The sequence below is a fragment of the Enhydra lutris genome, unplaced genomic scaffold (assembly GCF_002288905.1).
Source record: "Enhydra lutris kenyoni isolate GAN:26980312 unplaced genomic scaffold, ASM228890v2 scaffoldscaffold11, whole genome shotgun sequence".
NCBI lineage: Eukaryota > Metazoa > Chordata > Mammalia > Carnivora > Mustelidae > Enhydra > Enhydra lutris.
In genome coordinates this window covers 28307737-28323956 of record NW_019154095.1, presented here as the reverse complement: position 1 = coordinate 28323956, position 16220 = coordinate 28307737, and the positions used below count along the sequence as shown (strand labels likewise).

General features: G+C 36.8%; 1 protein-coding gene across 1 annotated transcript in view; it reads left to right on the top strand.

The window, feature by feature from the left end:
- Positions 1 to 16220, top strand: part of LOC111144639 (testis expressed 15, meiosis and synapsis associated) — a 56739-nt gene that overhangs the window by 18438 nt on the left and 22081 nt on the right. The window contains exons 3-5 of the mRNA XM_022499034.1: positions 7651 to 7888; positions 12899 to 13045; positions 14551 to 14713. Of these exons, the coding sequence (XP_022354742.1) occupies positions 7651 to 7888; positions 12899 to 13045; positions 14551 to 14713 (548 nt within the window). The remainder of the gene's footprint in view (positions 1 to 7650; positions 7889 to 12898; positions 13046 to 14550; positions 14714 to 16220) is intronic.

Genomic DNA, 16220 nt, shown 5'->3' with positions numbered 1-16220 from the left:
TTTATTTTTTTTAGGATTTTATTTATTTATTTGTCAGAGAAAAAGAGACAGAGAGGACATAAGCAGGGGGAGAGGCAGGCAGAGGTAGAAGCAGGCTCCCCACTTGAGCAAGGAGCCGGATGAGGGACTCCATCTCAGGACCCTAGGATTGTGACCTGAGTTGAAGGCAGATGCTTAACTCACTGAGTCACTCAAGGCGTCCCAGTTTTTATAGCTTTAAACTGTAATTTGAAATCAGGGAGCATTGTGCTTCCAGCTTTGTTCTCTCTCAAGATTGCTTTGGCTATTCGTGATCTTTGTGGTTCCATACAAGTTTAGGATTATTTATTCCATTTCTATGGAAAATGCCAGTGGAACTTCAGTAGAGATTGCATTGAATTGTAGATTGCCTTGGGTTGTGTGGCCTTTTTAAAAATGTTAATTTTTCCAGCTCATGAGCACAGACATTCTTTATATCTGTGTCTTCTTCAGCAAATGTCAGGTTTCAGTGCACATGTCTTTCCCCTCCTTGGTTAAATTTATTCCTAGGTATTTTATTCTTTTCAATGTAGTTGTAAATGGGATGGTTTTCTGAATTTCTCTTTCTGATAGTTCTCTTTAGTGTATGAACATGTAAAATTTTTCTGTATGTTGATTTTGTATGCTACAGCTTTTCTAAATTCATTTGTTCTAAGAGTTTTTTGGTGGAGTCTTTAGATTTTTCTGTACGTAATATCGGGGTCATCTGCAAACAGAGATTGCATTTGCTTCTCCCTTTTATCTCTTTTTCTTACCATTTGTCTAGGATTTCAATACTATGTTGAATGTTTAGAGTAATTTGAATTCTTAGCAGTATAAATCCTATATCTCCATTTCCTTGTGCAAGTTACCGGAAGTTCACTCTATGCCTTTGGTGGAGTCATACTTCACTGATTCTTCATAATCTTTAAAGCTTTGCATAGGTGTCTATAAATTTGAAGAAGTGGTCATGTCTTCCAGAATTTTTATGTTGAACTTCTGTAAGTATAGACCTTCACCTGCAAGTGAGGACATGGTAGAGTGTGCTCTGGTGCAGGGTGCCAAGTGTAGGACATGTAGTTGCTTCAGGTCTAGGGGGTGGATGACAAATCTTGGATCAGTCCTTGGCCTGTACATCATGAGCAGTTGTGTGGTCTTTGGTGAGTGCTCCTAGGCATTCACATACGCTGCAAGGGCTGTTGGGATTCTCAGCATCTCCTCCTGGTCCATCAGCTGGGGACCAGAGTAAGCAGTGGTAGTGGCCAGAGTCTGCCATATGGACACACTCATTTGCAGGTGCCTGTGTTGTGGCAGGGTCCAGTTGCTAACACATGTGTAGTGGTGAGTGCCAGGGTAGGCAGCAAGGGCCAGCCAAGAACATGTGCACTGGCAGCTGTAGGGATCCTGGCTGTTGTTCATTACTGTGTTGGCAGTATCTTGCCCTGGACACATAGCAGTGTGGAGGTTAATGATGGGGATTGGGCCAGAGGGTATTCAGGTGCATAGCTAGAGTGGCTAGGTAGGTACAGGTGAACCTAGTGATACAGGACAGTGACATATGATAGAGCTTGCTCTGGCCCACATACCGCTATAGGAGTCTTGGGTATGGAAGTGGTCTAATGTGGCTGCAGGATCTTGCCATGGTGTGCACACAGCAGTTTAGGCTGGTGACAGATGTTTAGTCAACAGCATATAAGTACACAGCTGGAGGAGCTAGCCCTGAGCACCTGCATGCTAGTGAGTGTCAGCTACAAGAATCTAAGTTGGTGTGTTGCACTCTTGGAGTCAGAGTCTTTGGCGGGCTTCTCATGGAAGGCGGGTGGGAAGACATAAGCTGACTGGTGTCAACAAGTATAAACACCTGTGGGTCTGAGGCTAGTGATATTTGCAGGGGTATCTACAGCCACAGTGGCTGTTGGTTTCTTCAGTAGTGAAAGCTAATGATGTTTGCTCAGCAGTCAGTGGGAAGGTGGTTGCTCCTGCTGTATAGCTCCTGTTGGTAGCCTCTGCTTTTTTTCGTTGTTCCTAGCCATCTCTTTGTGTCTCAGCTTTGCCATTCCCTGTTTGGAGTAAAACAAAAGCAGATCCTTGATTCTCCATACAGTGCCCCAAAGGGCTGGGGAAACTGGCTACTTACCTTACTCTCACTTTCCTGGTGAGGAGAACTCTCTATCTAGGGAATTCCTTTTGACACTGAGCAGTGCCTGCTCAGTATGTGGAACGGTACAGGCAAATTGAAGCTGTTCATCCTTCCCTTTTTGCACAGTTATTTTCTAGCTTTCTATGCCACCATGTGCTGAAGTTTTGTAAGTGACCTCCAAAGCTCTCCCAAAGCTGTTTTTGTTTATAGGTAGCTATCTAATGGTTGATCTTTGTTGCGGGGGCCGGAGGGTGGGGTCTGCTACGCTACCATCTTTGTGATGTCACTACCCTTGAATCAAAAATGTACTTCTTCTGGGGTGCCCTGGTGCCTCACTTGGTTAAACATCCATCTTGATTTCAGCTTGGGGTTGTGGGGTCAAGCCCCATGTTGGCCTTTGTTCTGGGCTTGGGATTCTCTCTCTCCCTCTCCCTCTGGCCCTCCCCATACCCATTTTCCCTCTCCCCCACTCCTAAAAAAAAATTTACCGTACCAGGGTGGCTCAGTTGGTTAAGCATCTGCCTTCAGCTCAGGGCATTATCCCAGGGTTCTGGGATCAAGCTCAAAATCCAGCTCTCTACTAAGCAGGGAGTCTGCTTCTCTCTCTCCCTCTGTCTGCCACTCTACCTGCTTGTGCTCTGTCTCTCTGTCAAATAAATAAATAAAATCTTTTAAAAAGAAAAAAAAGAAATTTACTTCTTCTGTGAACTTAGTTAAATCCCAATTTTTCTTACCTTGTTTATGCTTCTTTTCACACATTGTACTTCCTGCCAGGTAGAGATGGATCACTTACCAGCCATCTTATGGATTTGAAAACAATTAAATTCTTTTTCCAGCTCTCCAAAGCCAATTACTTCATTTTCTTTAACTATTTCCTAAAAGACATACTTAGCTGAATACTTGTATTCTCTCCTCCACACACCCAAGTACCTAAATAGAGTTCATTTGTTTCCTGTTAAACTTTGAGATATGATACTAAAAGTGTTTCATTTACTCAACAAAAAATTATTTACTACCTATTATATACAAATCTCAGAAATCTATTCTATATAATGTAATTATGATCTGGGCATTCCAGCTGAGGCACTTATACCTTATACTTTGTTGTAGTTGGTTTCAGTAGGTAGATAAACTTCACAGTAGCACACAGTCAATTCTTTTTTTTTTTTTTTCTTAAGATTTTATTTATTTATCTGAGAGAGAGAGCATGAGAGGGGAGAAGGTCAGAGGGAAAAGCAGACTCCCCACAGAGCTGGGAGCCCGATGCGGGACTCCATCCCAGGACTCTGACATCATGACCTGAGCCGAAGGCAGTGGCTTAACCAACTGAGCCACCTAGGTGCTCCGTACACACAGTCAATTCTAAGGTCATGGTCTTCCAAAATATATCCAGAATTCTATCCACTCATTTGTTGTATTGTGTTAACTTATACATAACTTCTCTGTCCATATGAATTTTCTTATCTAAGTTTTTTATGTTTATTAACATTTAATAAAATAGTGGTTAAAAAAATGACCAACCCACAACCAAGAGTATATCTACAGGTTAACTCTTGAGTGCTGGGTTGATTTAGAACTTTCCACTCCAGAGCTTAAAGTATGTATAAGATACAGGGCCTGACAGATTGTGACACTTACTCCTTATTAGTATTAGTGCATAAAAACATGAGTAAATATTTCTGGAAAATTATTCTTAACTATTATTTGTTTTTTATCTTTAAGATAATATAAATATCCTGTTAGCACAGAATTTGATTGGCATTAATGTTTCTTGGTAATAATTCAGGCAGGCTGGGTCCTCAGACCCAGAGAGGGTTCCCATAGGACCATCCAGCAGGGTCCTTGACTTCACGCGGGAGAGAAAATAAATGCAAGCCAGGAAGTGAAAACAGAGTTTATTAAATAGCATAAGTGGCAGGGCAGAGTAGCAGACAGAATATGTGGGAGTTCAGAGAGTAAAGGAGAATGAGTCTCATCACATGGGGTTAGGCAATTATATTGGAAAGAGGTTAAGGGTATGTTTTCTCTCAGGAATCCAGGGTAAGGTCCAGTCAGAGGCAAGTACCAAGTGAATAATAGGTGTATTTTATAAATCACCGAAGGTAAGGGTTATTGATGCCAGCACTGGCCGAGGTTTGTTTGCAGCTAATAGCCTGGAATGTGTTTGGGGTCCAACTCTTAGATGTTACCTCATGTTTGGGGGCCTAGGACAAGAATGATTAACTTTCTTGTTTCCCACATAGTTTCTTTGGTTTATTCAGATGCAGAATATCAAACAAAAGTAAATGGGGCCTAGCAGAACAACAGCAGAGATGGAACCTTTCTAAAAATGGAGTCTCTTCAGCTTCCTCTCTCACTAATAGGTCACTTTGTATGTATTAGGTCTTTATATTCTTATTTGTTTACATGTCACTACAAAAAAGGCTATTCAAATTCATATTACCTGTGATATCTGAAATGGAAGTCTTGAGACTCCGAGCTTCATTTTAATAAGTTAACATAGATCCTAGTGTCTGATAACTCTGAAGAGCCAACCTTTTAATAAAGCTTCTAAAGACACCAAAAAATAATCCAATTTAAAAATGGGCAGAAGACATGAATAGACATTTCTCCAAAGACAACATATGCCCAACAGACAGATGAAAGGATGTTCGGTATCATTCATCATCAGGGAAATGTAAATCAAAACTACAATGAGATATCACCTCACACCAGTCAGAAGGGCTGAAATCATCAACACAAGAAACAACAGATATTGGTTGAGGATGTGGAAAGAGGGGAACCCTCTTCCACTGTTGGCGGGAATGCAAACTGATGTAGCCACTCTGGAAAGCAGTATGTAGGTTCCTCAGAAAGTTAAAAATAGAACTACCCTATGATCTAGCCATTGCATTATTAGGTATTTACCCAGAGAATACAAAAACACTAATTCAAAGGAATCTAAGTACCCCATTTATTGCAGCATTATTTACAACAGCCAAATAATCGAAGCAGCCCAGGTATCCACTGACAGATAAATAGAAAAGAAGATATGGTATATACACAGTAGGATATTATTCAGCCATAAAAAAAGAATGAAATCTTATCATTTGCAATAACATGGATGGATCTAGGTTAAGTGAAATAAGCCAGTCAGAAAAAGATCCAACCTACATGGATCTAGGCTAAGTGAACTAAGCCAGTCAGAGAAAGACAAATACCATAGAATTTCACTCATATGTGAAATTTAAGAGACAAAACAAAAGTACAAAGGAGAAAAAAAGACAAAAAACAGACTCTGAACTATAGAGAACAAAGATGGTTACTATAGGGGAGGCGGGAAGGGGTGGGTGAAATAGGCAAAGAGGAACAAGAATACTCTTACTTGACAAGCACTGAGTAATATATGGAATTTTGAATCATTATATTATATACCAGAAACTAATATAACACTGTATATTAACTACAGTGGAATTAAAATTTTTTGAAAACTTCTGAAGAGTAATTTTTTATTGCTCGTTTTTGTCTAAATCATATTTAGTCCTAAATGTTTTTCAGATGTTACTCTGAAAACATAGATTGAAAACAAAATATTCAGTATTATTACTAATTTGAAACTCAAGGAATACTTTCTACTTTAATTTGTAAAGCTTTTTAGAGCTCTGGGTCAAATCTTTATTAAGTTATATTTTTACATTTTACATTTTAGTTAGTCCTTTAAGAGAATATAATGTTAAGCCAGTAAGATATCTAGGTAACACAAAGAATTACTTAGCTCACATGTCAATGATATGTGCCACTGTTGAGAAACCCTGCTCTAGGGTTTACACAGTGTACCTTCACATAATGTTATATTCATGTGTAGTGTAAGAACCTTACAACAGTGAACATTTCCTTCCTTCCTCCCATCCTTTGTGCTATTATTGTTAGTACTCCCACATGGGAATTCCTTCTAGGCGGGCTCAGAAAATTAATGCTTTTCCAGAGTCTAGGAAAAAACGAGTTGAGAAATTGGGGAAACAGAAAAAAGTACTCTAATTCTTCTGTAATATTTAAACCCTATCAACATGGAGATCTTAGTGGTTCATAGAATCTGCTGATGTCAAGTTGCAAGCAGGAGCAGAAGATGATGATATGTGGAGTTGATAGTTAAATTTGACATTTCCAGGAATTGGGACAAAGTTGTCATGATCTAATCAGTTATTCTTGCTTGTAACGTTGCCATGTGGTTTGTGGCCTTGTGTACTGTAAGCAGGAAGTTATTCATGCAAATAAAATAAATACTAATATGCTAATGTGCTTAGTATACTTAATACAAACTCTGAGTAGTATTCCAGGAAATAAAAAATATTGGTAGCAATGTGGCATTCAAGAACAATTTTCCTTTTGTGGTATACACCTTACTTTAAGTTATGAGGTTCTCCACTGCTGATAATGATTTGGAAGCACACCTCTGTCCTAGCAATTCGACCTCTCTACTGTATCACCTAGTGTGGCAGTTCTTGCTGCTACTACACCTGAGCAAGCCTTCTAGATTGCTTGTCTGTACTGTTAAGTGGTTCTTAAAAAAAAAAAAAAAAAAAAAAAGATTAATTTATTTGAGAGCAAGAGAGAACATGAGCTGGGGAAGGAGCAGATGGAAAGGGAGAGTCATACTCCTCACTGAGCAAGGAACCTGATCCAGGGGTTTGATCCCAGGACCCTGGAATGATGACCTGAGCCAAAGGCAGGCGCTCAACCAACTGAGCCACTCCAGCGCCCCCAGTTAAATGGTTCTTGTGGCGTATGGTCAAAATTTTAAGAGTGTATGTACTTCAGATTATAATATTTTTTGAGGATGATTCTTAATTTTCTGACTTCTGTGATAGGAGTGCTCTGTAATCAAATTCTAGTTTGTTTCTTCCAGCTGCAGTCTGGATCCCTGAACAATGGAGAATGTCCCTAATAATTTATCATATTTGTGTCTATATATTTATTTAAGAAATGCACGTTCTTTCATCCATAGACAAGTAAGTGAGAACTTGAGCTCTGGAACTTAGCAAACAAAACTTCACATATATAATTCCAACTCTTGTCGCCTTGCTATTTTGGCAAGTTATACTCTCTGAACTTCATATTCCTCATTTTAAAAATGAGTATAACAGGCAAGGAGGATGAGAAAAAAAATGATTATAAAAACAACAATAAAATAATGATAGCAATCAATTCTTGGAAAATTCAGACAAATTTTACAAAAATGCTTGGAAAGGGTAAGTCTTAGTATGCTGGGTATTTTAGTAGTATTTGAGAAATACTAGCCCTTATTACCACTGCCCTATACAGAAAGTAGTCCATAATTCTGGATGAGTAGTTATCTACGTCTTGAATTCTTTCCTTAGATGATTTTCAGCCTAATTTGTTATAGAATGGTGATGTTTCTGAATGTTACCAGTAATTGTCTTGCTTTCTAACTGTAGCAAACTGAAATATTTATCTTCACCTTGAAAATTCTGTCAGTATTCTCATTTAACTACACACAGTTTGTTTTGCTTTAGGTCAGAGATGCGTGAGAGTGGAAGACATGGCAGAGAACTTGAAGAACATTTCTGCTTTTTAGCACTTCCTCAGAATGATGTGGCTGAAATATATCAAAATGGGATAAGTACCAGAACATCTACATTGAAGATATTAGGAAATCCTCTTCTTGGAATTTATGTATTTAGACATGTTGATGTTGCTTTGAATTATGCTCATAGTAGAAGCATTACTGTAGAAAGTATTATAATTTTTAAGGTAGGTAGCAGAAAACAATTACTAAATATTATACTCACTTACTTACTTACTTTAAATTGACCTGAACATATTCTCCTTTCAGTATAAATTATTATGTTTTTAAGTTGTATTATATAAAATAAATAGTATATATATATTACTTTCACCATCATTATCATTTGAAATTTTCCCCTATTTCTGACTTTAGTTGGGTATGTGGCATAAAACAAAACTCCAAGTAAGCAAACACAGCCTGTATCATCTTTGTCTTTCCAATTTACATCTTTTTCTGTCTTAAATAACCCTTCTTTCTCTTTTTTGTTCAGACCATAATTAATACCAGAGTGTTTTAAGTGATTTTTTCCAAAACATTGATTATAGTAATTCTGGCTTAAGCAAAAGTTACTAAACTCTTAATCTTTATTTTCATTAATAGTATTATACAAAGTTAATTTCTTTTTGTTTTAATTTTTTATTGAAGTATAATTGACTTACATTATATATCACATTAGTTTCAGGTTAAAACATAACAATGTTTCTTAGTTCTCATAATTTTGCCATGCTTATATAAGATGTTAACTTTAGGGAAAACTGGATACAAGTATCTAGGACCTCTGAACTAGTTTCCCAACTTTTTTGAAAGTTTAAAATTACTCAAAATTGAAAAGAAATAAGTCTTACCAAATCTTAAAGCATCAACTAACTGGTTAAGATACACTTTTATGGTTAATTGTAGCTTTGCCAGGACTACTGAAATTATATTATGTAGGCAGGATCCTCAGGTTTGTAACATAGGATGGGTACATATAAAACCAGTGCTTCCTTTGGAATAATTCCTTAGTGTTTAGGCTTCAAATATTATCAAATTTGTAAGGCACAATTTTTATATTAAAAAGTAATACAGGAGCGCCTGGGTGGCTCAGTGGATTAAAGCCTCTGTCTTCGGCTCAGGTCATGATCTCAGAGTCCTGGGATCGAGCCCCACATCGGGCTCTCTGCTCAGCAGGGAGCCTGCTTCCCCCTTTCTCTCTGCCTGCCTCTCTGCCTACTTGTAATCTCTGTCTGTCAAATAAATAAATAAAATCTTAAAAAAAAAAATTAAAAAAAAAAGTAATACAAACTGATTTTAGAAAATGTGGTGCATACCAAGAAGTTCCAAAAAGCCCATTAATAACAACAGTTTGTTTTTTTATATATCTATAGTCTTGCTTGTGTATGCAGATAGGCATGTATAATGGTAATTAAAATATATTCTTTGTGTATTATATAACTTTTTTTCATTGATTATAAGACAGATTTTTCATTGCATTAAATAATTATTCTTCTCTAATAGCTTTTTTTAAAAAGATTTATTTATTCATTTATTTGACAGAAAGAGATCACAAGTAGGCACAGAGGCAGGCAAAGAGAGGGGGAAGCAGGCCCCCTGCTGAGCAGAGAGCCTGATGTGGGGCTCGATCCCAGGACCCTGGGATCATGACCCGAGCCGAAGGCAGAGGCTTTAACCCACTGAGCCACCCAGGCACCCCTCTAATAGCTTTGTTTTTAAGGTTTTCTTTTTAAGTATAATCTTTACACCCGACATGGGGCTTGAACTTACAACACCAAGATCAAGAGTCACATGCTTTACCAGCTGAGCCAGCCAGACACCCCTCTAATAGCCTTTTGAATAACTGATTACATAGTATTCTACTATATAGCTCTCATAAATTTGCATAACAAATTTTTTAACTTGGGGATATAAATTATTTGGTTTTTTGTTTTATACTTTTAATATTACTTTGATCATCTTATAGGTGTATTTTTACACACCTATTTGCTAAGAACTAATTGCTTAATTCCTACCAGGAAATCAGATTAGGAGCCAAAGCTATGTATACTTTCACAGCTTTCAATATGTAACGTCCAGCTGTCCTGAGAAAGGTTATGTTAATTAACATTTTTTTAAAATGTTTTTTAATCTTTTTTTAAAAGATTTTATTTAGTTATTTGAGAGTCAGAGATAGGGACAGAGATAGCGAGAGAGCGCAAGCAGGGTGGAGATGGAGAAGCAGTCTTCCCCCAAGCGTGGAGCCCAATGCAGATCTTGAAGTGGGGCTCGATGCAGGGTGCTGGGATCATGACTTGAGCAGACGCTTAAGGCAAACACTTAACCAACTGGAGCATCCAGGCGCCCCTTAATTGACATTTCTATCCACAGTGTGTAAGAATGTTATCTCACAACCCTCACTTTATATATTATACTTTTAAATCTTTGCTGGTCTTGTTCTGTAATAGTTTGTCATCATTGGTTCAGTTTTTTCTTTCATAGTTACTGCTGAGTTTAAACATTCTGCATATATTTATTAACGATATTTAGTGAGGGGTGTTTGACTGGCTCAGCAGGTGGAGTGTGCGATTCTTGATCTTAGGCTTTTGAGTTCCAAGCCTACATTGGACATGGAGCTTACTTTAAAATAAAAAATCTTTTAAAAATTAAAAAAAAAACAATAGTTACTGATTTATATCCTTTTTTCCGAATATACTTTCAATTATATTTTATCACTTAATATTCCTTTTTTTAAAAATAAACTTTTTGTATTGGAATAAATTTAAATTTACAGAAAAGTTACAAAGATAGTACAGAAAGTTCCTGTATACATTTCACTTACCATCCCCCTAATATTAGCATTTCACATTGCTATAACACTTTCATTAAAATTAAGAAAACAGCATTGTAGGGGCGCCTGGGTGGCTCAGTGGGTTAAGCCGCTGCCTTCGGCTCAGGTCATGATCTCGGAGTCCTGGGATCGAGCCCCGCATCAGGCTCTCTGCTCAGCAGGGAGCCTGCTTCCTCCTCTCTCTCTGCCTGCCTCTCTGCCTATTTGTGATTTCTCTCTGTCAAATAAATAAATAAAATCTTTAAAAAAAAGAAAAAAGAAAAAGAAAACAGCATTGTATATGTCAATTCTATTTCAGTAAGAAAACAAAAATAATAAAATGAAAAGGCTAACATTTATTCAGTACCGTTAACTAAGCTACAGACTTTATTTAGATTTTGCCTGTTTTTCTACTATTTTTTTCTCTTCCAGGACCCAAATGCAGGATACCACATTACTTTTAGTATTGTATTTTAGTATTTTAATTTTGAACGAATGTATTATTATATTGAAAAAGCAGTAATAGAATTACTGTGTGTATTGTCCTATTGTACTTTCTTCCACCTTACTTTTATCAGTTAATTATGTTCATGGTTTTATTTCAAGATTTTATTTATTTATTTATTTGAGAGAGAAAGTGCACAAACAGGGGGTGATAGGAACAGAAGGAGAAGAACAAGCAGACTCTGTGTTGAGCACAGAGCCAACATGAGGCTGGATTCCAAGACCCTGGGATCATGACCTGAGCCAAAGGGAGATGCTTAACCAACTGAGCCACCCCGGCTCCTCTTGTTTTGTTTTCCATACACAGCCACCTAAGTGTTCCTCAGCATATCCTACTCAGTGCAGTATCTTCACCCTGATCCAAATTAGTATGTTAATATTGTATGTATATGATACGTCTTAGTCTTATTTTATTTCATTTTATAAATTTTTTATTTTAATTATAGTATAGTTAACATACAGTGTTATTTTAGTTTCAGGTACAATACAGTGATTCATAAGGTCCATATATTACTCAGTGCTCATCAAGATAAGTGTACTCAGGGGCACCTGGGTGGCTCAGTTGGTTAAGCATCTGATTCTTAATTTCAGCTTAGGTCTTGATCATGAGTTGGTCATGAGTTCCAGCCCTGCATTTGGGCACCACACCTCTCCCCCTCCGAGAAAAAGATGGGTGCTCTTAATTCCCTTCACCTATTTCACCCACTCCCCTCCAATCAGTAGGTTGTCTTTTAGTATACTCATTTGTTTTTGATGTACAAATAAATGTTTTGGAATATTTTATAGTTTTATGTTTTTGGTTTATGGGTTCTTGGCATATATGCTTAGAAAAGAATTCTCACTTTGAGGTTAGATAGTGACATTTCTTTCTACAGTGATTGCATTACCTAAATATTTAACTTGTTTGGCATTTATTTTGGTCTATATATGAGAAGGGAATTTAATTTTTTCTGTTGTCTCATACCATTTATTGCTTTTGCTTCACTTATTTCAAATGGTAGTTTTAACATTACACTATATTTTTATAGATTATTGTACTTATCTGGGCCTTTTTATTTTGTTCATTTTCTCCCTCTGCCTTTTTTGTGGCAGTACAATCCTTTTAAAAAACACTTAGGGGGTCTGGAGTGGCTCAGTTGGCTGAGTGTCCATCTCTTGATTCTGGCTCAGTTAATGATCTTGGTATCCTGAGATATGGAGTCCTTCCTCAGGCTCTGTGCTGGACGTAGAGACTGCTTGGGATTCTCTCGTCTCTCTCTGCCCCTTCCCTGATATCACTTTCTCTCTCTCCTTCTCTCTAAAGATTAAAAAACAAAAACATTTAATACCTTGGAAGTTCAAGTCACATCCCCTCTTCCACATTCTTTTATCTCTGACCCAACATTGTTTTTCTAAAAAAAATTTTTTCGGGTGCCTGGGTTGCTCAGTTGGTTAAGCAACTGCCTTCGGCTCAGATCATGATCCTGGAGTCCTAGGATTGGATCCCACATCAGGCTCCCAGCTCCATGGGGAGCTCCTCTCTCATGCTCTCTCACTCTCTCTCTCTCTCAAATAAAATTTTCAAAAAAAATGTTTTTTTCAAAATTTTCTGGGCTATTCTTATTTGTTCAGTTGTCCAAATAGTTTTTAGACTAAAATTCATTTCTACAGATAGATTTTCTAAAATTTTAGTTACAATTACTATAACCGTAGAGTTTAATTTAGAAAGGGAATTGGCATGATTAATAATAAGTCATTCTATTCATCTGGGACATGGATTATCTCTCCATTTTTACTTGTGTCTTTAAAAAAAGATTTATTTAGCCTTACTTTATGTTCTAGCATAGGAGTTTAAAATGTTCTGGTGTATTCGTATTTTTATGGACCTTTTTGCTTTTTTTCTTTTTAGGTTCTCTTTGGGAAAGTGAAGAAAATTCAGCCTTCGGTGGATAAAAACAAAGTTTCTTTGGATCCTTCTCCTAACTTTGATTGCCATATGTCCAGAAGCATACCTTCTCTGAAAGATACCATTGAGTTACAAGCCTACAATTCAGCGGTATATTAACTTTTTGGATCATTTGACTACTTGGAAGTGACATGGTTCACACTGTATGATACCTGACTAAAAACAGCTTCTCAAAATATTAAATGAAAATCTCTTAATTTATTCAAATAATAAGACCTTAAATAAAATAAATAGGGGCACCTGGGTAGCTCAGTTGGTTAAGCGGGTGCCTTAGGCTCAGGTCATGATCCCAGGGTCCTGGAATCAAGCCCTGCATCAGGCTCCCTGCTCAAGGGAGCCTGCTTCTCCCTCTCCCTTTGCCTGCTGTCCCCCTGCTTGTGTTCTCTCTCTGTCAAATAAATAAATAAAATCTTTATTTTTAAAAAGACCTTAAGTAAATAGTGAAAGGTGCTTTATTTAATATTTGTGATCTAGGAATGTTAATAGTTCCCAAATTTACATTTAACTAGTTAGTGTTCAGAATACAGTGGATGGTTTCTTTTATTTAGTTGTTCCGTAGATTGATTCCTAGCTTGCAAAACATGCCAACTTTTTTATAACAAGCTCTTTTGAAGTAATGTTGTTGATGTTCTCTACTTTGCAACAGGAGAAAGACTTAACGTGTTCATCATTACATGTGAAACGCTCATTTTCTGTCATAATTGCTAAGACAGTAGACCATTCATCTTCTTTAGAAGATTAAATTATATGTAATAGACACTGAATATCAGCATATATATGATTAAATGAAGATAAATTTTCTAGAAGTGTATATATGCTCCCAAATGTAAAATGTATTGAGCTATTTTTTTTTTTAAAGACCTTATTTATTTGACAGAGAGATCACAAGTAGGCAGAGAGGCAGACAGAGAGAGAGGAGGAAGCAGGCTCCCCACCAAGCAGAGAGCCCGATGTGGGGCTTGATCCCAGATCCGGAGATCATGACCTGAGCTGAAGGCAGAGGTTTAACCCACTGAGCCACCCAGGCACCCTGAGCTATTATTATTTTTGCAATTAACTTTTTCTTCCAACTAAAACACTAGAGGTGTTCATAACATATGCAAAACATTGAACTTTTAGTGGAAAAATACTTGGTTGTTTAAAACAGACGGTTTCTGCTGCTCCCCACATTAATATCCTACCAAGTAAAATATATGTGGTTGGGGGAAAAATTTATACTTAAAAAAATCTAGAGGGGTACCTGGGTGGCTCAGTTGTTAAGCATCTGCCTTCAGCTCAGGTCATGGTCCCGGGGCCCTGGGATTGAGCCCTGCGTTGAGCTCTCTTCTCTGCAGGAAACCTTCTCCCTCTCCCTCTCCTCCTGCTTCTTTTGTTCCCTCTCTCACTGTCTCTTTGTCAGATAAATAAATAAATAATCTTTTAAAAAATAATAAATTTCAAAAACTAAGGTTGAAGATGGGGAGAAGAGGTTTGTATATGGAAGCCAGTGAATAAATAACATCATGCAGTTACATAGCTTTTTAAATATGAGCTTATTTAATTCTGTTAACACTAATTAGCTCAAAAATGTTTTTATCCCCTTCTTTATCTTTCAGGTATACTTCTATGAATACAATGTTCTTTCAAAGCCAGTAGATAAACCTAGGCAGTGTCTTCCATATGCAATATTAACAGTAAAATTTATTGGCCAAAAAGTAGATAATGGACACCTTATGACATCTTTGAGATTCCTCTCAACTGGATTTCCTAAGAGGGCTGGTAAGATACATATATTACTCTGCTTCAGTAGCATTTGTCCTGGTCTTGGAACTTCCGAGTATTACTTTCTAATACATTATGAATCTGTAAGAATAATAGTTGTGCTTTCACCTATTTTTTATTTTATGTATCTAGAATTTAATGCAAATATTTTTGTGACTCCTTTTGGTCAGTATTAATGTTTGTGTGATTCTTATATGCTGATAAGTATACCTGTAGTTTTTTTCATTCTTATATATGTATTTACATGTTATTCCATTTGTTGATTACACAGTATTCCTCTGGGGATATTTGGATAGTTGCCAGTTTTCTTCTTATTACAAATATTGCTATTTTAAACTTTTATCTGTCTCAATGCATATGTGCAAGAGTTTTTGTATAGAATATTATATATCCACATCAGAAATGTGCAACTTAATCCAAAGAGGATGTCAATTAGTTTTCAAAAGCAGTTGTATCAGGTTACATAATTACTCTATGTCCTTGCCAGCACATAAATTTTTTTTAAATGTCTGTTTGTGCCAGCTTACTGAGTGTTATTATTATCATCTCAAAAAGAAACCCTTGAAAAGGTATCATATCCCTTTTCTCTCAGGCCCTTGCCCCTAAGCAGTCACTAATCTAGTTCTGTCTCTATATAGCTGAGCCTTGAATATGGAAGTAAAGGTGCCAACCCTCTTGCAGTTAAAAAATCCATGTGTAACTTTTGACTCCCTGGAAACCTAACTGCTGATAGCCTTGTATTGAGTGGAAGCCTTACCCAGAACATAGACCATAGACTAACATCTACTTTGTATCTTATATTTATTTGATACATTGTATTCTTAAAATAATGCCTAACTTTTTCTTAATCTTTATTGGCATCTCTAGGCTACATGGGTCATCTGTGAGTTTTTTTAAATTGTGGCAAATCTCCAAATAATTTTCCAATACATTAATTTAAAAAGAATCCATGTGGACTCATACATTTCAAACCCCTATTGTTCAAGGATCAACTGTATTTGCTTATTCTGGGCATTTGATTAAGGGAAGTCATAAATATGTGCAGTGATATGGCCTTTCATGACTCATGACTTCCACCTAACAGTATTTTCAAGGTTCTCTCATGTTGTAACATATTAATCATTCTTTTTCATGGAATAATATTACATTGATTAGATCTACTATATTTATTCATCAGTTGAAGGATGTTTGTGTTTTCGCCTTTTGGCAATTATGAATAATTCTGGTATGATTCTTGAACAAATTCTGGTGTACACATGTGTTCTCATTTCTCTTGGGTAGATAGCTAGGAGTGGAATTGCTGGGTCATATGATGACACTGTGTTAACCGTTTGAGGAAATGCCAAACTGTTTGCCAGAATGGCTGCACCATTTACATTCACACCAGTAGTATATGATTGTTGGGATTTTCTACTTCCTATATTACTATCTGACTTTTTGTTTATAGCCAACCCAGTGGATATGAAGTAAAGGTTTTCAGGTTAAGTTTTATGCTTTTTTTTTT